At 27.5% G+C, this 18,354-nt stretch overlaps 1 protein-coding gene across 1 annotated transcript; it reads right to left on the bottom strand.

Annotated features, from left to right (window-relative positions):
• Positions 1 to 1,036: 1,036 nt before the first annotated feature.
• LOC123268334 (myc proto-oncogene protein) lies at positions 1,037 to 18,094 on the bottom strand. Its single transcript, XM_044733317.1, has 3 exons — positions 17,630 to 18,094; positions 13,445 to 14,227; positions 1,037 to 3,067 (listed from the first exon to the last, which is right to left on the bottom strand). Exons 2-3 carry the CDS (start codon positions 14,208 to 14,210, stop codon positions 2,460 to 2,462), a joined length of 1,374 nt encoding a protein of 457 aa, XP_044589252.1. The 5' UTR covers positions 14,211 to 14,227; positions 17,630 to 18,094; the 3' UTR covers positions 1,037 to 2,459.
• Positions 18,095 to 18,354: the final 260 nt, after the last annotated feature.

Raw genomic sequence — 18,354 nt, 5'->3', positions numbered from 1 at the left:
TACCAATTCAATTTTTAAAAGTTAATGACAATCATCAATGTGCTTATAATTGAGTAAACATATTAATTCTACATGAAGCACTTATTAATTACAAGTTATTATTCTATTATCATCTAATTCACGTCGTTTATTTTTTGTTTCTATATCAGTAATAGATACAACATATGCTATTACCATTAAAACTGTTATCACCATAGTTTTCTTCACTTGCTACTTCAATATGGTTACCCAAACTTTCTTATAATTATCGATTCATTGATTTCAATCGAATAATAAATTATGCTATTGCTATAAACAATTTTCAACTCGTCATGCAAATAATAGTGCTTATTATTATTAACCATTCAATTATCTTTTTTAACACTTATTGTTAACATACATTTATCTTCGTTACTTCAATTGTCGCAGATTTTTTGACATTTAAATTTATTACTGCCATTTTTACACCTCAATAGTATAATTAATATAAATACTGCTAAATTTAAATTGAATGAACACATTTGTTATCGATTTTCATATTTTCCATCTAATCTTATACTCTTATACTTGTAATAAAAAATTAATCTAAGTCATCTATACAAAAATAATACAAACTAATAATAAAAAATTACTCCATTAAAATATATTTGAAAAATTTGGAGTTCTATATATAATACACATTATATATGTAAACTAATTTTAATATGTAAATAAACAAGCTCAACACAAAAGATTTAATAGTAATATGATAAATTGTGATGATAATAATAATATTTATTATAACAATAACAAAAATAATAATAATAATAAAAATAATATATAAAATGCGTTGACATAGTAATAATTATGAAATGCTTCGATAAATTACACAGTTTACTATGTAAAATAGTTTATATAATGAAAATTTGTTTATATTTATTTACATTTAGATAACGCAATATGTGTCGAAGAATATAAAAATGTATTCAATAGATCAATAAAGATCTCAAAATATGAATGGATAACTTTTCTTGCTATTTCTAGTTATTGTATTCAAGTAAAAATCACAAAACTTTACTTAAATTAACTAAAAACTTTATTTATTCATACGTTGTCGTTAAATAAGAAACAGTTAAATGAAAATAACTATTTATTCAAGTTTAAAGCTTAATTTACCTTAAAAATTAGACTTAAAATAATTAATTGATGTGATGATTTTAAGAAATTAATCTATCATAATTTTAAAGATTTTAAAAACAACAAAAGTTTGTACAAAAGACAAAAATAACTAAAATATATGGCCGTGGCGAAAGTAATATAGATGTTCAATACAAAATATAGTAAAATTTTAAAAGAGGCTGAGATTAACAAGACCGAATTACGATTAATATAGTTATAATAACTTTTTCTAATCTTTATGACCACATTCTTTTTTCTTTGACTATTATTTGTAAAAAGAAATCAATTCTGACATTTAAAGCGTAATATTCTGTTTAATATAAAATATATATTATTGGCTAGCTTGTCAATATCTAACTACAAGTCGCTGCCACAACATCGCACAGCGATTGTCGTTATATGCATGTACAGAAAGAGAAAACAAAAATGTAAAAAGTATCTAACTACCATCAAATGCGGCTCAACCACATTTTTTTCAACTATAAATATAATTAATCGTCATAATATATTGGGGTTTTATAAATTTTCCCTTTTTAATAATCAATAAAGAAAAATAAACATTTTACACTTGGTATCAGTCAAAAAATATTCATATTATAACTTTTGGATTATAAAAAGTTTATAAAGACCTAAGTAACATTTTTACCAATTGGAGGATATATTTCAAGATTAGTGTTATCGTATTCTTAAGTATTCTTATATTTATTATTTATTACATATGGCGCGTTAACCCCCAATCTATAACTATTAGCATTATAAAATTCAAACGGACCTAAAAAATTGATAGTTACGACAAAAAATCTACCTATATCAAATGAAAATACTCATCTAAATAGAATATTCCTACACTGTACAACCACAATATGTAATAGTATACTATGTTCCTTCAGTTACTAGTATATTCACGTTGATAGCCAAATAATCGTTGATCCGAGCTCACTTTCATTAATAGAGTCTTTGGATCCCTGAGTGAAAAAAGTATGATATGATAATTCTGAATAGCCCAGAACTACCGTTTATATCATTTTATACAGTTTTAGAAACATTTATTCAAAAACTATCTCGGTAATTGGTTTTTTAAAATTGTAAAAATACAAAAGTTCAAAATTTACTGAAGTGTTAGATCATACGTAGAAACTCAAATTAGTTATGAAAAATATAATAGGATGTTTTTCAAACCTATTTTTATATAAAAAAACTTCAATTCATAATCATATTACTATTATAGTATGTACTTAATTCATCTATATAATTATAATTACTCATAATATTTGAAAATAATTCATCAATTGTTGAAAATAATTATGTATTGTTTTAAATTATTAGCGCTGCTTTGCTAAGCATCTTCTCAATAAACTCAACTTCGTCCGTAATTTGTCTTGACGTTTTTTCAGTTCCAATTTTTGAGCAACCAATTTTTTCTCGGTTTCTCTAAGTTTCATACAATATTTACCTCCTTGACGTAAAATAGCAACTTTTGGTGCTTTATCTTTTATTTGAAGATCTGGTATTAAACATCTCAAATCATCAAAGGCATTTCTCAGTTCGATTCTTCTCTGTCGTTCCATGTTATTATGAAGATTTCTTTTATCAGTATCAGGTTCATCTTCAGAGGCTACTATCGCCGGTAGTAAATATTTTTCTGTATTCGAAGGTATTGAAATTGAAGAAGAAATATTTTTTGGTACATTCGTGATTTTTTTTTGACAAGATCGTTGCACTGCAACACGTTTTGCTGGTTTTTGTTCTCGTTCCTGATTTTGTGCTGGACGTTTACGACTTGAATTTGGTGGTCTACCTCGTGGTCTAGGTGCAGGTTTATCATTGAGAACAGTTTTTACGGTTGATTGCAAAATTTTATGATCTACTATACTTGGGAGAGTAGATAAACTTGCTGGTTTCTCGAACGAAACCACATCAATTTCTTCTTCTGAAACAAAAAATTTATTTTTTATAATATATCCATCAATTTGCATATATATTTAATATTTTCACTAGGAAAAATACTTTCAAAATCATTATGCATAAGCAAATTTAATTTCTTATCAATAAGCTCATTGTTACATATCTTAGTTTGAGTGAATAAGAATTATCTTTTTCATCATCGACATAGCACGACTGCTCAATTTTGAAACACAGTAACTGCAAAATTTTTATACCTGATTTTTTTTTAGGATTGCTGCATTTCTTATAACTTTTAGACCTTAATTTAAAGTATTTTTTCTTTAAAATATTTATATTCAAGTATTTTCTATTCATAAATCAAATTTTTTATCAATTAGGCGCGCAAATTTTTTTTTAACAAGAAAAATTTTAAAAAAAATTGTCAGTTACTGTGTTTTGAAATTGGGCAGCCGAGTAGTGTAGTAAAGATCTGACATTAAAATTTCAAAAAGGAATTGAATTTAAAAAAGAACTCATATTAAATTTTTCGTTGCCAGAGTGCTAAAAGATTAACTGGAATTCGTAAGAAGAAAAAGATATATGTGAAAACTGAATAACGGCACGAAGCCGATCGTAAGTCAGGTATAATAGCCTTGAAAATAATGATTTTTTTTTCACAAGATATACAACAATTTAATATTTTTAAATGATTTGATATGAAAAAAAAAATAACTTTAAAAGATGACTCGTAAATACGATCAAACACATTCGTTCTCAATCTGTAAATATTAAAATTATGATAGGATCGATGACATCAAACATTTTTCCAACAATTCAATCTAATTAGTCTCCATTGATTCACGAAACCGTGTATAGATATTTAGATATCCGCCATTCTAGGAATAAGTACAGTAGCGACATTATCCTATACCTCAAGTATACCTGGATTTCATTTTTAAACAAAAAGTATGGCAAAACTCACATACCCTGATACTTTCGGTAACTATGTACAAAAAAAAAAAAATTTCGTTTTATCACTAAAGCAAGTAAAAGCTATTATATTTTTATGTTTAGAAATAGAATAATTCGTGAATATCTTCAATTAAATACAATACAACCGGATTATAAGTTCTACTGACGCAGTTTTTCGGTTGTCGCGAAGGAGATTATTCCTGCAGTCCTTTTATAAGTTAATCAATTAAAGTTATACTTTTCCTCGGATATGTCTCACAATTCTTTATAATCAAGTTATTTGTTGATTAATAATTATTTAAATGGTAAATTCACAAGATATATCAGAAGCAATTATAGTTGGAAACAAATTAAATATTTATTACGGTTTGAAAAATACAGTGCGCGTCATTGATTCGTACCGGTTGAAAAATTTCAAGGTAAAATAGAAAAATCAAAATTTCGACATCTGTAAATAAAGAAATCAATAAAAAGAAAATCTTTATAAGCATCAATTTGAACGAAATTGGAAAAATAATTTACTGAAAATAAATAACTCAAAATATCAATCACGATTAAAATAAAAATTAAAAATATTAGTAATTAAAATAATCACACACTTTATAAAATAAATAAAAGTAAAATTATAATATTAAAAAAAAAGACAACGATATAATTAGATAATTTTAAAATTTATCAAATGTAAAAATAGGCATTGGATAAAATAAAATGAACTAAATTCAGAGAAGTCAGTAAAAAGACATTTGAATATTTATATTTATAAAAATATTGATAGTTACTAATATATAAATTCTTAAACAATAGACATCTATAAATATAGACTAGACAATTTAGAAACCCGTGATTTTAGACATCTGTAAATTTTTATTTATATTAATTCATAAATTCAAATAAAAATACAATTAAATATATAATTGCTTGCAATTTACGAGCTAATAAAAAATTGAAACAGAATTTCTACACAGTAAAAAAATTTTCGTAAAATTTAACATAAAATTTTGTGTAGATGATTTTTTTACACAAAATTTATGTTAATTCTACACATACTGTTTGTATTGATAAAATCAACATAATTCTGTGTTAAAAGTAACACAAAAATATGTTAAGACTTTCATCGGCTGATTCTCGGATTTCTACACACTTAAATGTTATCCATAACACAAATAAAGTGTTGATTTTAACATTTTCTTTGTGTTACTCAGATCAGCTGTCAAATTTGTGAGTTTTATTAATAATTTAAATATATATTTAAATAGATTTTAATTTCTGAATAAAAAATAAATTGTTTCCCACAAATACAAAGTTAAAGAACTCAATAAAGAATTCAAAATTTTTAAATAGTGATTAATTAATTTTAATCAATAGTTGCTTTTTTACTACAAGTCAGTGGCAATAGATGATTATAGGATTAATGATGTATTCATTTCTAATTATTAATTATTAATAAACTCGTTAATTATATATTAATGGAAAATAATTTTTTTTTCACTTTGTATTTAAGTATTTCACGTAATGACACAAATCAAAATCCACCAAATTAAAATGACGTTGAGACTATCACATTCACATGTCTAAATATCTTGTGTGGCATACGTGACTATGCTCGTACTCCCGAGATCCCGCGCAAAATAAAGCGGAGCGGCGTCATAATTTAACATATCTTTGTGTAAATTCAACATATTATTTGTGTTACTATAGAAAACATCAACACAGCCTTTATATTGAATTGACATTTAAAAAGTGTTATTTATACTACCAACCGAATGGGAGTATTCTTTAACATAAATTTTGTGTTGGTTGGCCAGTAACATTAAAAAAGGGTAGTTTTATTTTGAATTAACACTTGAGTGTGTTAAAAAATGGATGGATTGATCAACACAAACAGTTTGTGTAGAATTAACATAAATTTTATGTAAAAAAATCATCTACACAAAATTTTATGTTAAATTTTACGAAAATTTTTTTACTGTGTATAAGGCTCTAGAGCCCTAGACCACAACTCTTGTGTGTGTGTGTGTGTGTGTGTGTGTGTGTGTGTGTGTGTGTGTGTGTGTGTGTGTGTGTGTGTGTGTGTGTGTGTGTGTGGGGGGGGGGGGTGGATGTACGTAAACCTCTCATAACTTTTGAACGGCTTTACCGATTTGATCGCGGTTGGCGCCATTCGAAAGGGCTTAACCAAACTCAGATTTTTCATACAATTTAGACCAATTCGGACCGGTAGATTTTGAGAAATTTCAAAAAAACTGCGAAAAAAAAATTTTTTTAAATGTGGTTTTTTGGAAAAACTTTTAAACGGCTAAACTGATCAATTCCAAAAACTTTTCAGCTCGTAACATCAAAAAACAACGTCGATCGCTGCCAGGTCGATCGAAATCGGATGACTCGTTCGTAAGATAGTTGATGAAAAAAATCGAAAAAAAGTGATATTTTCGAATTACTTAGAAATTTTTGGTCTGATTAATTTGTGTTGAAAAGTAAATCATAGGATTCGAAAAACTGCGTCGAATACTGCCAACCACGTGAAAATCGGTTTATTCATTCAAAAGTAATTGCAGTTTAAAAATTCAAAGAATAGTGTTTTATTAAACTTCTATCAGATTATCAAGCATAGAACACACTGATAGAAGGATTTGTTTATAATTAATAAGCTTTATTAACTGTTAATAAATGATTTTTTAACATCATAGGATTTAATAAATATTTATTACCAGTTAATAAATCATTTATTAAATACGATTTATTAAATGTTAATAAATATTTGCTAACAGTTAACAAATATTTATTAACAGTTAATAAGTAATTATTAAGTACAGTTTATTAACTGTTAATAAATATTTATTAATGGTTAATGAATATTTGTTAACTGTTAACAAATATTTATTTAAAATCAAAAGCAAAAATAGCAATTTTCCTTTGACACTTTTTATAAACCGATAGCTGGAATACATGATAATAATTAAATTCACTAAATAAATTAACGTTTTTAATATTTAAAAATATAAAAAATAATTATGAGCTGTGATAGAATTCGGTATGTTACAATAAACGTTATTATAATGTAATATAATTAATGCAAATAATTTGTAAAGATGATTTTTGTTTATAAGCAATCTTCATATCATATGACATTGCAAACGAAACAAATTCACTCAACAAAATATTTATTAACTGTTAATAAATATTTCTCAACTATTAATAAGTACTTATTAACTATTAATAAATGTACTTTCCTCCCAAATAAATATTTATTGAATGTTAAAAAATATTTATTAAAATTTAATAAATTAAATAATTGTCTTCAAATAAATTAAATTATTAATAGTTAATAAATCCTTCTATCAGTGCAGCTAACTCTTTGAGCTCTGAGATCTGAAAATAACACATAAATTATATTTTTGAGTTTAGGTATGGAATCAGCGGGAAGTTGCAGGGATGACCTTTAGGGTCAACCGTTTTCCTAATTTTTAACTTCCCGCTAAGAAAATCGAAGATTTTCAAAAATCAGGAAGTTATTGTTTTCACCCCGTTTTGAAAAATCGAGTTTTCATCAGATCTCGACGTTTAAAGGTCACAGGAAGCTTCCCTGACTATCCCCGCGAGGTTGTCACGGTGTGTTTTTTTTTTTTTTTTTTTTTTTTTTTTAAGGGGGGGGAATCCTTTTTACGGATTCTAGGCATAGTTGTTTGGCCTGGATATGTGGCGACTCGACGCAGTGTCATACTGAAACTCGACGTTAGCGCCCCTACCCACTAAACCCTAAACCCCTTTTCCTCTTTCCCCTTATCCCTCATGGAAACCGCCGTTAGGCATTGTCACGGTGTGTGTGTGTGTGTGTGTGTGTGTGTGTGTGTGTGAACCGCTTATAACTTTCGAACGGCTTGACCGATTTTATCGCGGTTGGTGCCATTCGAAAGGGCTTGACCAAACTTAGATTTTGAAACCTATTTGAACCGATTCAGATCAATAGATTTCGAGAAATCTTCAAAAAACTGAAAAAAAAAAAATTTTTCGAATGTTGTTTTCTTGGAATAACTTTTAAACGGCTTGATGGTTCAACTCCAAAAACTAATTAGCTCTTAACCTCAAAAAACCACGTCGATCGCCACCAGTCCGGTCAAAATTGGTTGATTCGTTCAAGAGATATCGTGAACGAAAGAAAACCGAAAAAAGTGTTTTTTCGGAATAACTCCGATATTCCTAGCGCGATCAATTCGAAATTTAAGATTTTTTATAAGACTTGAAAAACTGCGTCGAATGCTGCTAACCGCGTGAAAATCGGTTTATTCATTCAAAGGTTATAGCGGTTTAAAAATTCAAAAAATAGTGTCTTATCAAACCTCTATCAGACTTTTGAGCTCGAAGAGCTCAAAAGCATAGAAATGCAATTTCTTTAAGCTCGGAGAGCTCAAAATAACTCATAAATTGTATTTTTGAGCTCGAAGAGCTCAAAAACGTCATTGGCGCGATTTTAAGTATGGAATTAACGAGAAGTTACAGGGATGGCCTTCAGGGTCAACCGTTTTCCTAATTTTTTTTTTTTTTAAATACTTGTTTGAACAATGAAATTAATTGATTTGTATTGATAGTTTTTTAATTCGGAAAGATTTTTTTAGATTGTATTTGTGAGATTTTTCAAAACGCTACAATTATCACAAATTAAAATTTTTTTCACAAAAAGTAAAAATGAACGCATAAAAATTAATTTTTTACTCAATCAATAACAATGTACTTGAAATTGTTTAATTGAAATAAAAGTCATAACATTGTAATATTTATTTATAAAATCGTAGCGCATGAACTTATAACCTACACTACATCAAATATCAATCAATTAATATGTAACGTTATTCACCAAAATTAAAGATTATCAAAAAATATTGCCAACGATGCTAAATCAAGCACGAAAATAAAAAAAATTAGGATATTCATCAAATAAATAACCAATTATTGCAAAATCAATGTTAATACAATATTAAAAATTGGCAAAGTATTTAAGTATTAATTTACCCATCACCACACGTGCCATGAAATTTTCTCTCACGCAACAATATTCAACTTACAGGATGTCGCAGTACTGCAAGTGATACTAAGAAACACGCGAGTGCTGAATGTTTAATAAATAAACCAATTTTAAGTTTAGTCAATTTCGAGTACAATAGAATTTGATTTAGACATGCGAGATATTTAAATTTTCGTCTAGATGAGTAACACATGTTAAAATATCTAACATCCTCATACTACCATACTAATGGATACGAGTATTTTATTTCCAAGTATTTCCGGTTACCTCATCTCTATACTGAGAATTTTTGTTGTACTAAGAGACTTGTGGCTATGAGAATTATGATTGTATTCAAATTTACAGGAACAAAATAGCTCAGAATAATAAATTGTTATAAAATAAAGATAATTTTGATAATTGAAATGTACTAACTAAATCAATAAATTATAATCAATAGTTTCTTATATGGTTATTTCTTTCAGAATATGGCTCATGCACTGATACTATTCGTAGAAGCATGTCGTTGTAGAATGTTATCAGGGTGGGAATTTACTATGTGATCATTTACTGTAGACTACCTTGTCATGTCTAATCAGTTTGTATTCAAGCTAACTTATCAATTGTTGCGCAACTAAATGACACTAAAAACAACTGACTTTTTTTTTTGACGTCTATGTTGCTTCGAATAACTTAATGTAATATCTTGAAAAAATAGTTTAATTAATACAGTAGAAGTAACATGTAACAATTTTTTATTCCGCAAAGTAATAAAGAAGATAAAACAATAATCATGTTTTAAATTTAAAACCTTTTAGATTACAAATTAATTTTAAGGAAAAATAAAATAAAATGCCCAGTATGCGTGAAATAAATACCAATGAAGGCACTCAAACAAAAGAGTTACGGTCCTGACCAATACCCTTCTCTTCTTCCTTTTCTTCTGACTCTTCAATACATCGTAACCATCAGAGTATTCATGCGAATGGTAAGAACTTGCCACATTCCGTCGACCATTTAAACTACGATAAGATCCCACGACCAACTGCAACGTGGCTTAGCACCAGAGAAAAAAGTAGCTATATCAATGACGTCATTTTACACATGACCTTCAACTTCCCGCGCTTTTAGAGATCATTGAGACGCGCGGGAAAATTTACTTATCGGTAGCCATGTCGCTTGATAGTCACACCATAATACTTTTCAAACCAAAATATGTACGTTACACTTTTCTAAACTTAATCTTAAAAAAACATAAGCTTTAAAAAAAAAATTAGTCTTTACTATTTCAGTTTCTAAAATTAAGACAATGTACGTTAAAAAACGAAATATGTAAAATTCATACAATTATTTGAATCTATAATTTGTACTGAATTTCATTATTCAAAAATATATGAAACATTATTTCCTCAATCTCATTTTTATTTCCTTTTAGAACTTTGAGTTCAAAATGAAGAAGAGAAGATTATTTTCACACCTTACAACATCTCTCAAACAATTCAAGAATAAGACTAAAAAAGTGCCATTCGGCAGCCGAAATGGAAGTAGATTCCCTACTTAAATAAAATCACAACACTAATAATACAAATACTTCAATCACATTGATAGAATTCCTTCTCCCTGAGTTAAAACGAATGCAATAGTAAAATTTCATTAAATATCTTCAGAAGAATAGGTTATTTTCAGTTTAGAAGCATAAAATGACATGAAAATTAAAGCTCGTTTAATGAGCTTTAAAATGAAATTTACAAAAATTCAATGTTATTTCATTAAAAAGTTATCCGCGAAAGAAACTGCCAAAATATGAATTTTTACGATTTTCAAAATTGTGAAACCCTGTAATTTCTGAACTACTGGACCAATTAAGCTCATCTTTGAACTTGACCTTGGTATTCGTCTAAAGATTAAGTATGTTGAGTTTGGAGAAGATCCATTATGAATTAGAGACGCTTTCGTCCGGACAAGCCGCGTTATATCGTATATATATAAATATATATATATACGTATAAACTTTTGAACCATATGTATTTTCTGAATCAGCTCGACGAACTAATTCAGAAAAAAGCAAAATTTTTCGAAAGTTCCACCATGAGGAGAAATGCAATAGTTAGATTTCTATGAAATCTACTAAAAACTCAACGATTTTCTGGATTCAAAGAAATTTTAATGTTCATACAGCTTTGATAAAATGTAGTTAAAATAATTTTAATGAAGTATGATATGTAATATTGAAAGAGTTTCTCACGCGATAATTTATCGTAAAAATGATGATATTGCACAACAATTGTAATCTTGGAACAAAAAAAAAGTTAGTTGGTTTTTACTTTTTACAGCGGCAATAATTGTAGTAAATAATAGACGAAGTAATAAAAAAATATATCACTTAAATTACAATAATAATAGCAGCAGTAATCACATCATTCAATTATAAATGTATAATATAAGCATCTATTACGATTTATCTTGTTAGTAGAGAAAAATAAATACAATCATATGTTAGGAACAGCTTGATAGAATTAATACTTTAGCAGGAAAGATAACTATTTAAGGAACTGCTACACTATATATATATATATATATATATATATATATATATATATAGAACTTTATAAGAACTATTTATTAGAACAGTTGTGAACTCCTTCACCTAGCAATAATTTTGAGATCTCTGTTACGGTATACCTATCTATGCGTAAGTAACCCCACACTGAAAAAATATATATGCGCATATATGCTGGCAAAAATACATATATTTTTATCAAATAATGGGAATAAAATAAACGTTAAATATTGCATTGATATTCTGTACAAATACTTTTTGTGCACGTAAAGAGTAAAAGTACTTCAATATCTAACGCCATCTGATGTAACCGTGCAATTAACAGCTTACAATTCTTAGTATCAAAAGAGATATAATATTTAGCCGATTATCCACATAACACTCAGCAGCTCAGCAGCAATTCGTTAGCGCGACAAACCATGATGCCGCCGCCATATGACGCAACATATGTTCAGATGGTTTATGTAGACGACAAATACATAAAAAATTTGAACCTTGGCGATCAAATATGTAAATATAAATTAATATTTTTATCATACATGTATAGAGAATTCCACATTAAATCACCGAAAAAATTATGAAAAAGTAGATTAGAAAAGTCAAAAATATTTGTTTAAATATATCTTTGACATTATAGTTCAAAATTTTGTTTTGTAATTTATAGTAGCATAGATTTTCTCACAAGAAAATTTAGAACTCTTTGAGCACGAAAATATGGAAATTACTTCAGAACATTTATTTGAAATATTTAAACTACCTGAAATAAATATTTAAACACAAGAAGTGTACATAACATTTTGAGTAGATTGCTCAAAGAATTTGAATATCATCTCAAACAAACGTAAAATAATTTCTTTTTCTGTATTTATGTTTTTCGGATACTAGAAACGGCTTGTCTGATTGACTTCAAAATCTAATCTAATTTGTCCCAATAAATCCTAACAAATGTCATGCCATAAGTCTCAGTCGGTTGATTAGTTCTTGAGATATATGGTGACAAAATTTTATTTATATACACACATAAGCCGGGAAACAGTCAGAATGACTTTCTAGGACCTTAAAACGTGAAAATCTGTTAAAAATTTGACTTCTTAAAATCGAACGAAAACCAATTTCCCATTTTTGAAAATTATGAATTTTCAAAGCGAGAAGATAAGAAATCTATTAAATTTGAGTTATCAATATTACTATCAAGATATAAATCATCGCAAACATCTACTTCTTATTTGAAAATAATTGAAAAATGAATTTTTACTATGAGATATTCTAACTCATTGTAACGAATAAATCTACAGAAATAACCAAAATTAATTTTATGCAAGGATTTAGTATGCTCTCTAACTATTAATGTATTAAGTAGCCAATTTATTTTGAAAAATATTCAATTTTTCTCAAAAGACAATCATAAATGCGAATAATTTTCCTATTAATTAATGAATATTTTTGCCTTAAAAAAACTTTGTACCCGTCTTCTATTAAAATTTACAACTTTTGAGCCCTATTTACAAACAAGTTTTATCGTAAAACTATTTTAAGAATGAAATTGGAGTGAAATTTAATTGAATTTTCAATTGAGTATCAAGTAGGGATATGGGCTTTTTCAAATAAGGGATCGTGACTCGAGGAAATTTGAATATTTTTCAAGATAAAGTTTAACCGGAGCTCTTTTAAATGACACATGTATAACCGTGCGGTTCATAAAAGATATTTGTTTTAAATTATCATGAATTAATTTCCAAAAGTTATAAGACTACATCTCCAAAAAAGTACACGACACATTTTTTATAATTTATAAAATGAGATTAATTACTTTTTTTTTTTTTTTTTTTATTTAATAACGTTATTACCAAAGTGACTTTTATTATAAATAATAAATATAAATTTACACTCACCGGAATCGGATGGTGTTTGAACACCCAAATAGTCTAATTTTTTGATACTGGTGGGATGATTTATGTAATAACAATGATCAATGAGGGTATTACTGACTTCTGTTTGTTTTGATGTATTGATATTGTTTCGAGTATCAATGGATTCATCGTGATCTGTTTCATTGACCTCAACTTTTATCTTCAATGAACTTCTGACACACTGTCCGGTGACCTCACTTACGGGCGCAGATATACACTCGATTAACTTTTCATTAATACTGAACTGATCGTGCTTAAAAGTTGGTATATCTCGTTCACTATCAGAATCATCTTCTGATGACTCGGAAGAAGTTTGAGGTGATTCTGAACGTGGTGAACCGCCATCACTTTCTAAGCTATCCATTCTCTGATGTTGATTCTTCATAAAAAACTTCTCTTGCTGTAGGTGATCCATTGAATCTGACGATGATCGTGATTTCAACAAACTTTTGCCGGCTTGTACTATTCTAGGCGGGGAAATTCTTTGATTTTTGGTTGACAATATTTTATTGTGCTCTTTACTTATACATAATCCTGCCCACATACAGTCATGGTGACGAATTTCTGGATAGTCTGAACAATCCGTGTCATCAAATGGTTCAGGAATAATATCAAATGAAGAAAAATTAACATGCACATAGCCTTCTGAAGAGTGAAGGGCATCCATGTCAAACTTTTTCCATATATCGTCCGACACGACAGTACCTAAAGGTTCTGGCATCATACTGAATCCTTCAAAATCCCACATTGATTACAGGTATGTTTCTAAAAAAAACCATAAAAAATTAATAATCCATATAAAAGCTTCAGAATATAAATTTTTTTAAATGTATTTGTACTATTTCAAATGACTATTAAATAATTAAAAAAACATATACAGATCTGAAAATATAAATAATCGACTGTATTGTTATAGTATTAAAAAAAACAACACGATAGCACATAGAAAATAAATCGTATAATATCGTACGTATTTTTGTTAACGCTTGTATTATCAGACATTATAAAACTATTAAATTTTTTATAACTGTGATTAATAAAATATTATATTTTTGAGATATATAGATCCTAAATGTGAATATTAGTTAATTATCACCAAGAAAAAACTTAGTTATCGCTTTTAAAAAAATTAATTGAATTTCCTACATTTTATAAGCGCAGATTCACGCAACCACATTCAACTTATAGGATGTCGCTGCAGTGCAAGTGAGACACTAAAAAGAACGTGGGTACTGAAGGGTTAAACGCTGAACTTGAAATATTTTTTCTGCCCTCCGGCCGGAAAGTGGCAACTTTCTGGCCGCTGCGCTAAACAAAGTTGCCACATTCCGGCTACGTCGAGCAGAAAAATAGTATACACACCTTGGCCAGTAAATAAGAAAGCCTCAGATCACATGTTTGTCAACCTCGGCTTCGCCTCGGCCAACAATTACATGTGATCTGAGACTTTTCTTATTTTACTGGCCTAGGTATGTAATATACTATTTCGTTTTTGGTACACTAAATCAATTTTTGAAAATTACTGAATTACTTTTCATTCAAATGTTTACAAAAAACATTTTTTTTTTCTCGAAAATGCAAAATCAATAAAAAAAAAAAACTGTTAAAAATTACTTTCGACCATTTTGGACGAAAATAATATTTGTAAATTCTACATTATGCAAAAAGAGTTACTGTTGCTCATTTTACATATATTTGGAAAAATAATTCATTTCATTTAAAATAAAAAATTATTTTTACAGGAAATGAATAAATTAATGTTAAAATTCACTTTCGACAACTTTAGAGAAACATTTTGAAAAAAAAAAAATTTCCAGAAAATTCTAAATAGTTTCAACAATTTAGAAATTTTAGACCATCTTAAAAAACATTTTTAAATTCCGTATCTAATTTCATTCATAAGTATAAGGCCGTAAATATTATAATAGTGATACATTTTTACTCCTGATACAATTAATTGCATAGCTTAGTCCAATGGATTCAAGTTTAGACACACATGAGACTCCGAAATTAAAACTCAGCATACGATTGCAGGCTACTTTAACTTCAATCAACTTAAAAGCATAAAAAAGCAAGACACGTAAATTAAATAAATAAAATTAATATTTTGAGGTTTCTACACAGAAAAAAAATTTACTTGAATCAAATAAATAATTTTAAAGAACTTCATCTTTTTGATTTGAGTAGAAAAATTCTTAAGCGAAGAAATTTTTTTTGGTTTAATTAAATTTTACTTGATTCAAGAATTTTTCGACTCGATTCAAAACAACTGAATTCAAGACAACTGAAACTCTTCAAAATTATTTTCTTGGTTCAAGAATTTTCATCTTGATTCAAGTTAAATTTTTTTTCAGTATAGAATTCAAACTTAAATATTCTTTTTAACTAACATTTGTTTGAAAAAATGGCTATTAAAAATTTTTTGGTTTCCAAACTTTGACTCAATTCAAAATTTTCCATTTGTCGTTACTACGTTATAGTAGGAAATTGTGAAGCGTGATTAACCTTTGAATACTGTGTTCAACGTTAACTAGATCGTATAAATTAAAAAAAAGAATAAAAAAATGTCGAAAATGAGCTTTTTTCTCACGATTTTTCTGTTCTTTTCATATGGTATTATATTCATACAGAAATCGAGTTAGCTGCACACTACTATATTCTTTGAATTCTATTTCTTTAGTACCTACTGCACAAAGGATCGCCAAGCATTAAGGACACAGCAACTAATTTACAAATTTAAACTTACAGACAGACAGGAATTAGCTCTACTTATGTTAAGTTTTCTATTCTTAAATATTTTGTAGTAAAACTCTTAGTCCTTTCGACATTTCCGTTAGTAACTTAAAATTAAGAAGATCGTATTGTTTTCCTAAATAATGAAAAGAATAAAAATTTGTAAATGTAATAAATTCTTAAGTACATATCCATTTTGTCATTTATATAATTCTTATTAATGTGAAAGCCATTAGAAAATAGCTTTTAAAATTATCTATCGAGTTGAAAAAATTTTTCAGTTGTAAGCAATTAAAACATAATTAACTGGCCTTGAAAAACGATCTACTATATAAATCATAAGGATTAAAATATTAAAACTTTATGATACTGAAATTAGTAGACACCTGATCATTTTTTTATTATTTCATTTAAAATATAATCAACACAGAAAATATTACCGCGTATTTATTTCTATATAATCTTATGCTTTTAATAAGGTAATTTATGAATTATTTTATGAAATTTATTTCAGTAAATTTTCGTTTCTGAATGACTTGTAGAAACTATTTTGTAACCTGATAGATTTCAATCTCGATAATAGCGTTCAATTCGGTAATTCATCCAAGAGATATCATTAGACAACATTTAAAGATTTTTTTTTTTTCGCAGAGTTCTATATAGTATAATAAGATGTCTTTTTTGAAAGATAATTGCTTCCGTTATAGTGCTTAAAAAAAACTTTGGATATGATAACGTAAGATTGGTTTTTTCTTGATTGAAGAAAAAAAAATATAGTAAAAATTTACATAATTGTATGATATTGAAATCAACAAGCCTCGACTAATTTTTATATTTCTTTAAAAAATGCATCAATACTAAAAATTAAATTGTTTTTATAGTTTTTTTAAATTTCTCCATGTAAAATTTTTTCTATAATTTTTTTTAACAACAATTTACTTGTTGAAAAAATTGTGAAATGTCTGTTAATTTTAATATCATAAATGAAATAGTTAGTTAAGATCAATAATTTAAGAAACAATGAAGTAAAGGCAATTGAATTCCGAAAAACTTATAATAGCGCTACATGTACGTATAGTAAAATAATCCAACACGCGCATCGTGGAATCGATCCGACCGGCTCGACCCACGCGGCACTAAAAAAGCCGGTCGTTCTTTTATCCATGTATAGGGCGTGTATAAAAATATACTTAATAACTGTAATAATTCATTTAGCAAATATAAATTAATTATTTTTATAGTTTTTTAATTTTTTAAATACTCATTATATTCAAAAATAGTTGACTGGTGGAGGATCTAATAATTTTTTTACATCTATTTTACGTGAAAATGAGATTACACAAAACGACGCAATTCTACTTGAAATCCCAAGCGAATAAATTTCAAATCCATACTAGACCATGAAACATAATTATAATGAAAAACTATTCTTACCAATTTTCTGATATAATCCAAAATAATATCCACTGAGATCACTTTCAGCTGATCACTAAAAATCTATTAATATTAAAAATAATAGCACTTGAATAATAGTTTTTTTTATGGATATTAAATTTAAAAAAATTATTTTAAATCTCTATGCGAATCCTCATAAGTATAATCGTACTCATGATCAACACTATTGAAAGTTTTAGTCACATATGCGTCGATTCCAATATTTTGTTGAATAAATATTGCACGACACTGCGATAACAAGTATGGCCAATTTTAAGAGTGAATACATGTCAAACTATATATATATATATATATATATATAAAAATAGTGTACCGCTAATCTTCAATTATAATTAAAATTGCTAAATATTCGAAATATGTCGTCTAAAACTGTACAGAATGATGTTAACTTGAAAGCCGGTTAGTGACGACTGGACTATATGCAGAACTACGAGCTACGAGAGACATGCCGCATGCCGCCACATCCATCTTGTCGTATTATACCTGCCTCCCACCCCAATTGCCGGCATCAGGAATGTCCCTAGCATTGCAAATTCCCCACCTCTTAACTCATAACTACATACTGAAATAAATTTGTTATACTCAAAAACGATTCTTTTTCTTATTCAATGAATTGAAATAAAATATGCTCATAGTTCGCGGTTGCATTTAACAATTTTTACGGAGCTTGATTTGTGCAATTTGTCATAACAGAACGATTAAAT

This window comes from Cotesia glomerata, linkage group LG7, assembly GCF_020080835.1.
Source record: "Cotesia glomerata isolate CgM1 linkage group LG7, MPM_Cglom_v2.3, whole genome shotgun sequence".
NCBI lineage: Eukaryota > Metazoa > Arthropoda > Insecta > Hymenoptera > Braconidae > Cotesia > Cotesia glomerata.
This window is presented reverse-complemented; position numbering and strand designations above follow the sequence as displayed.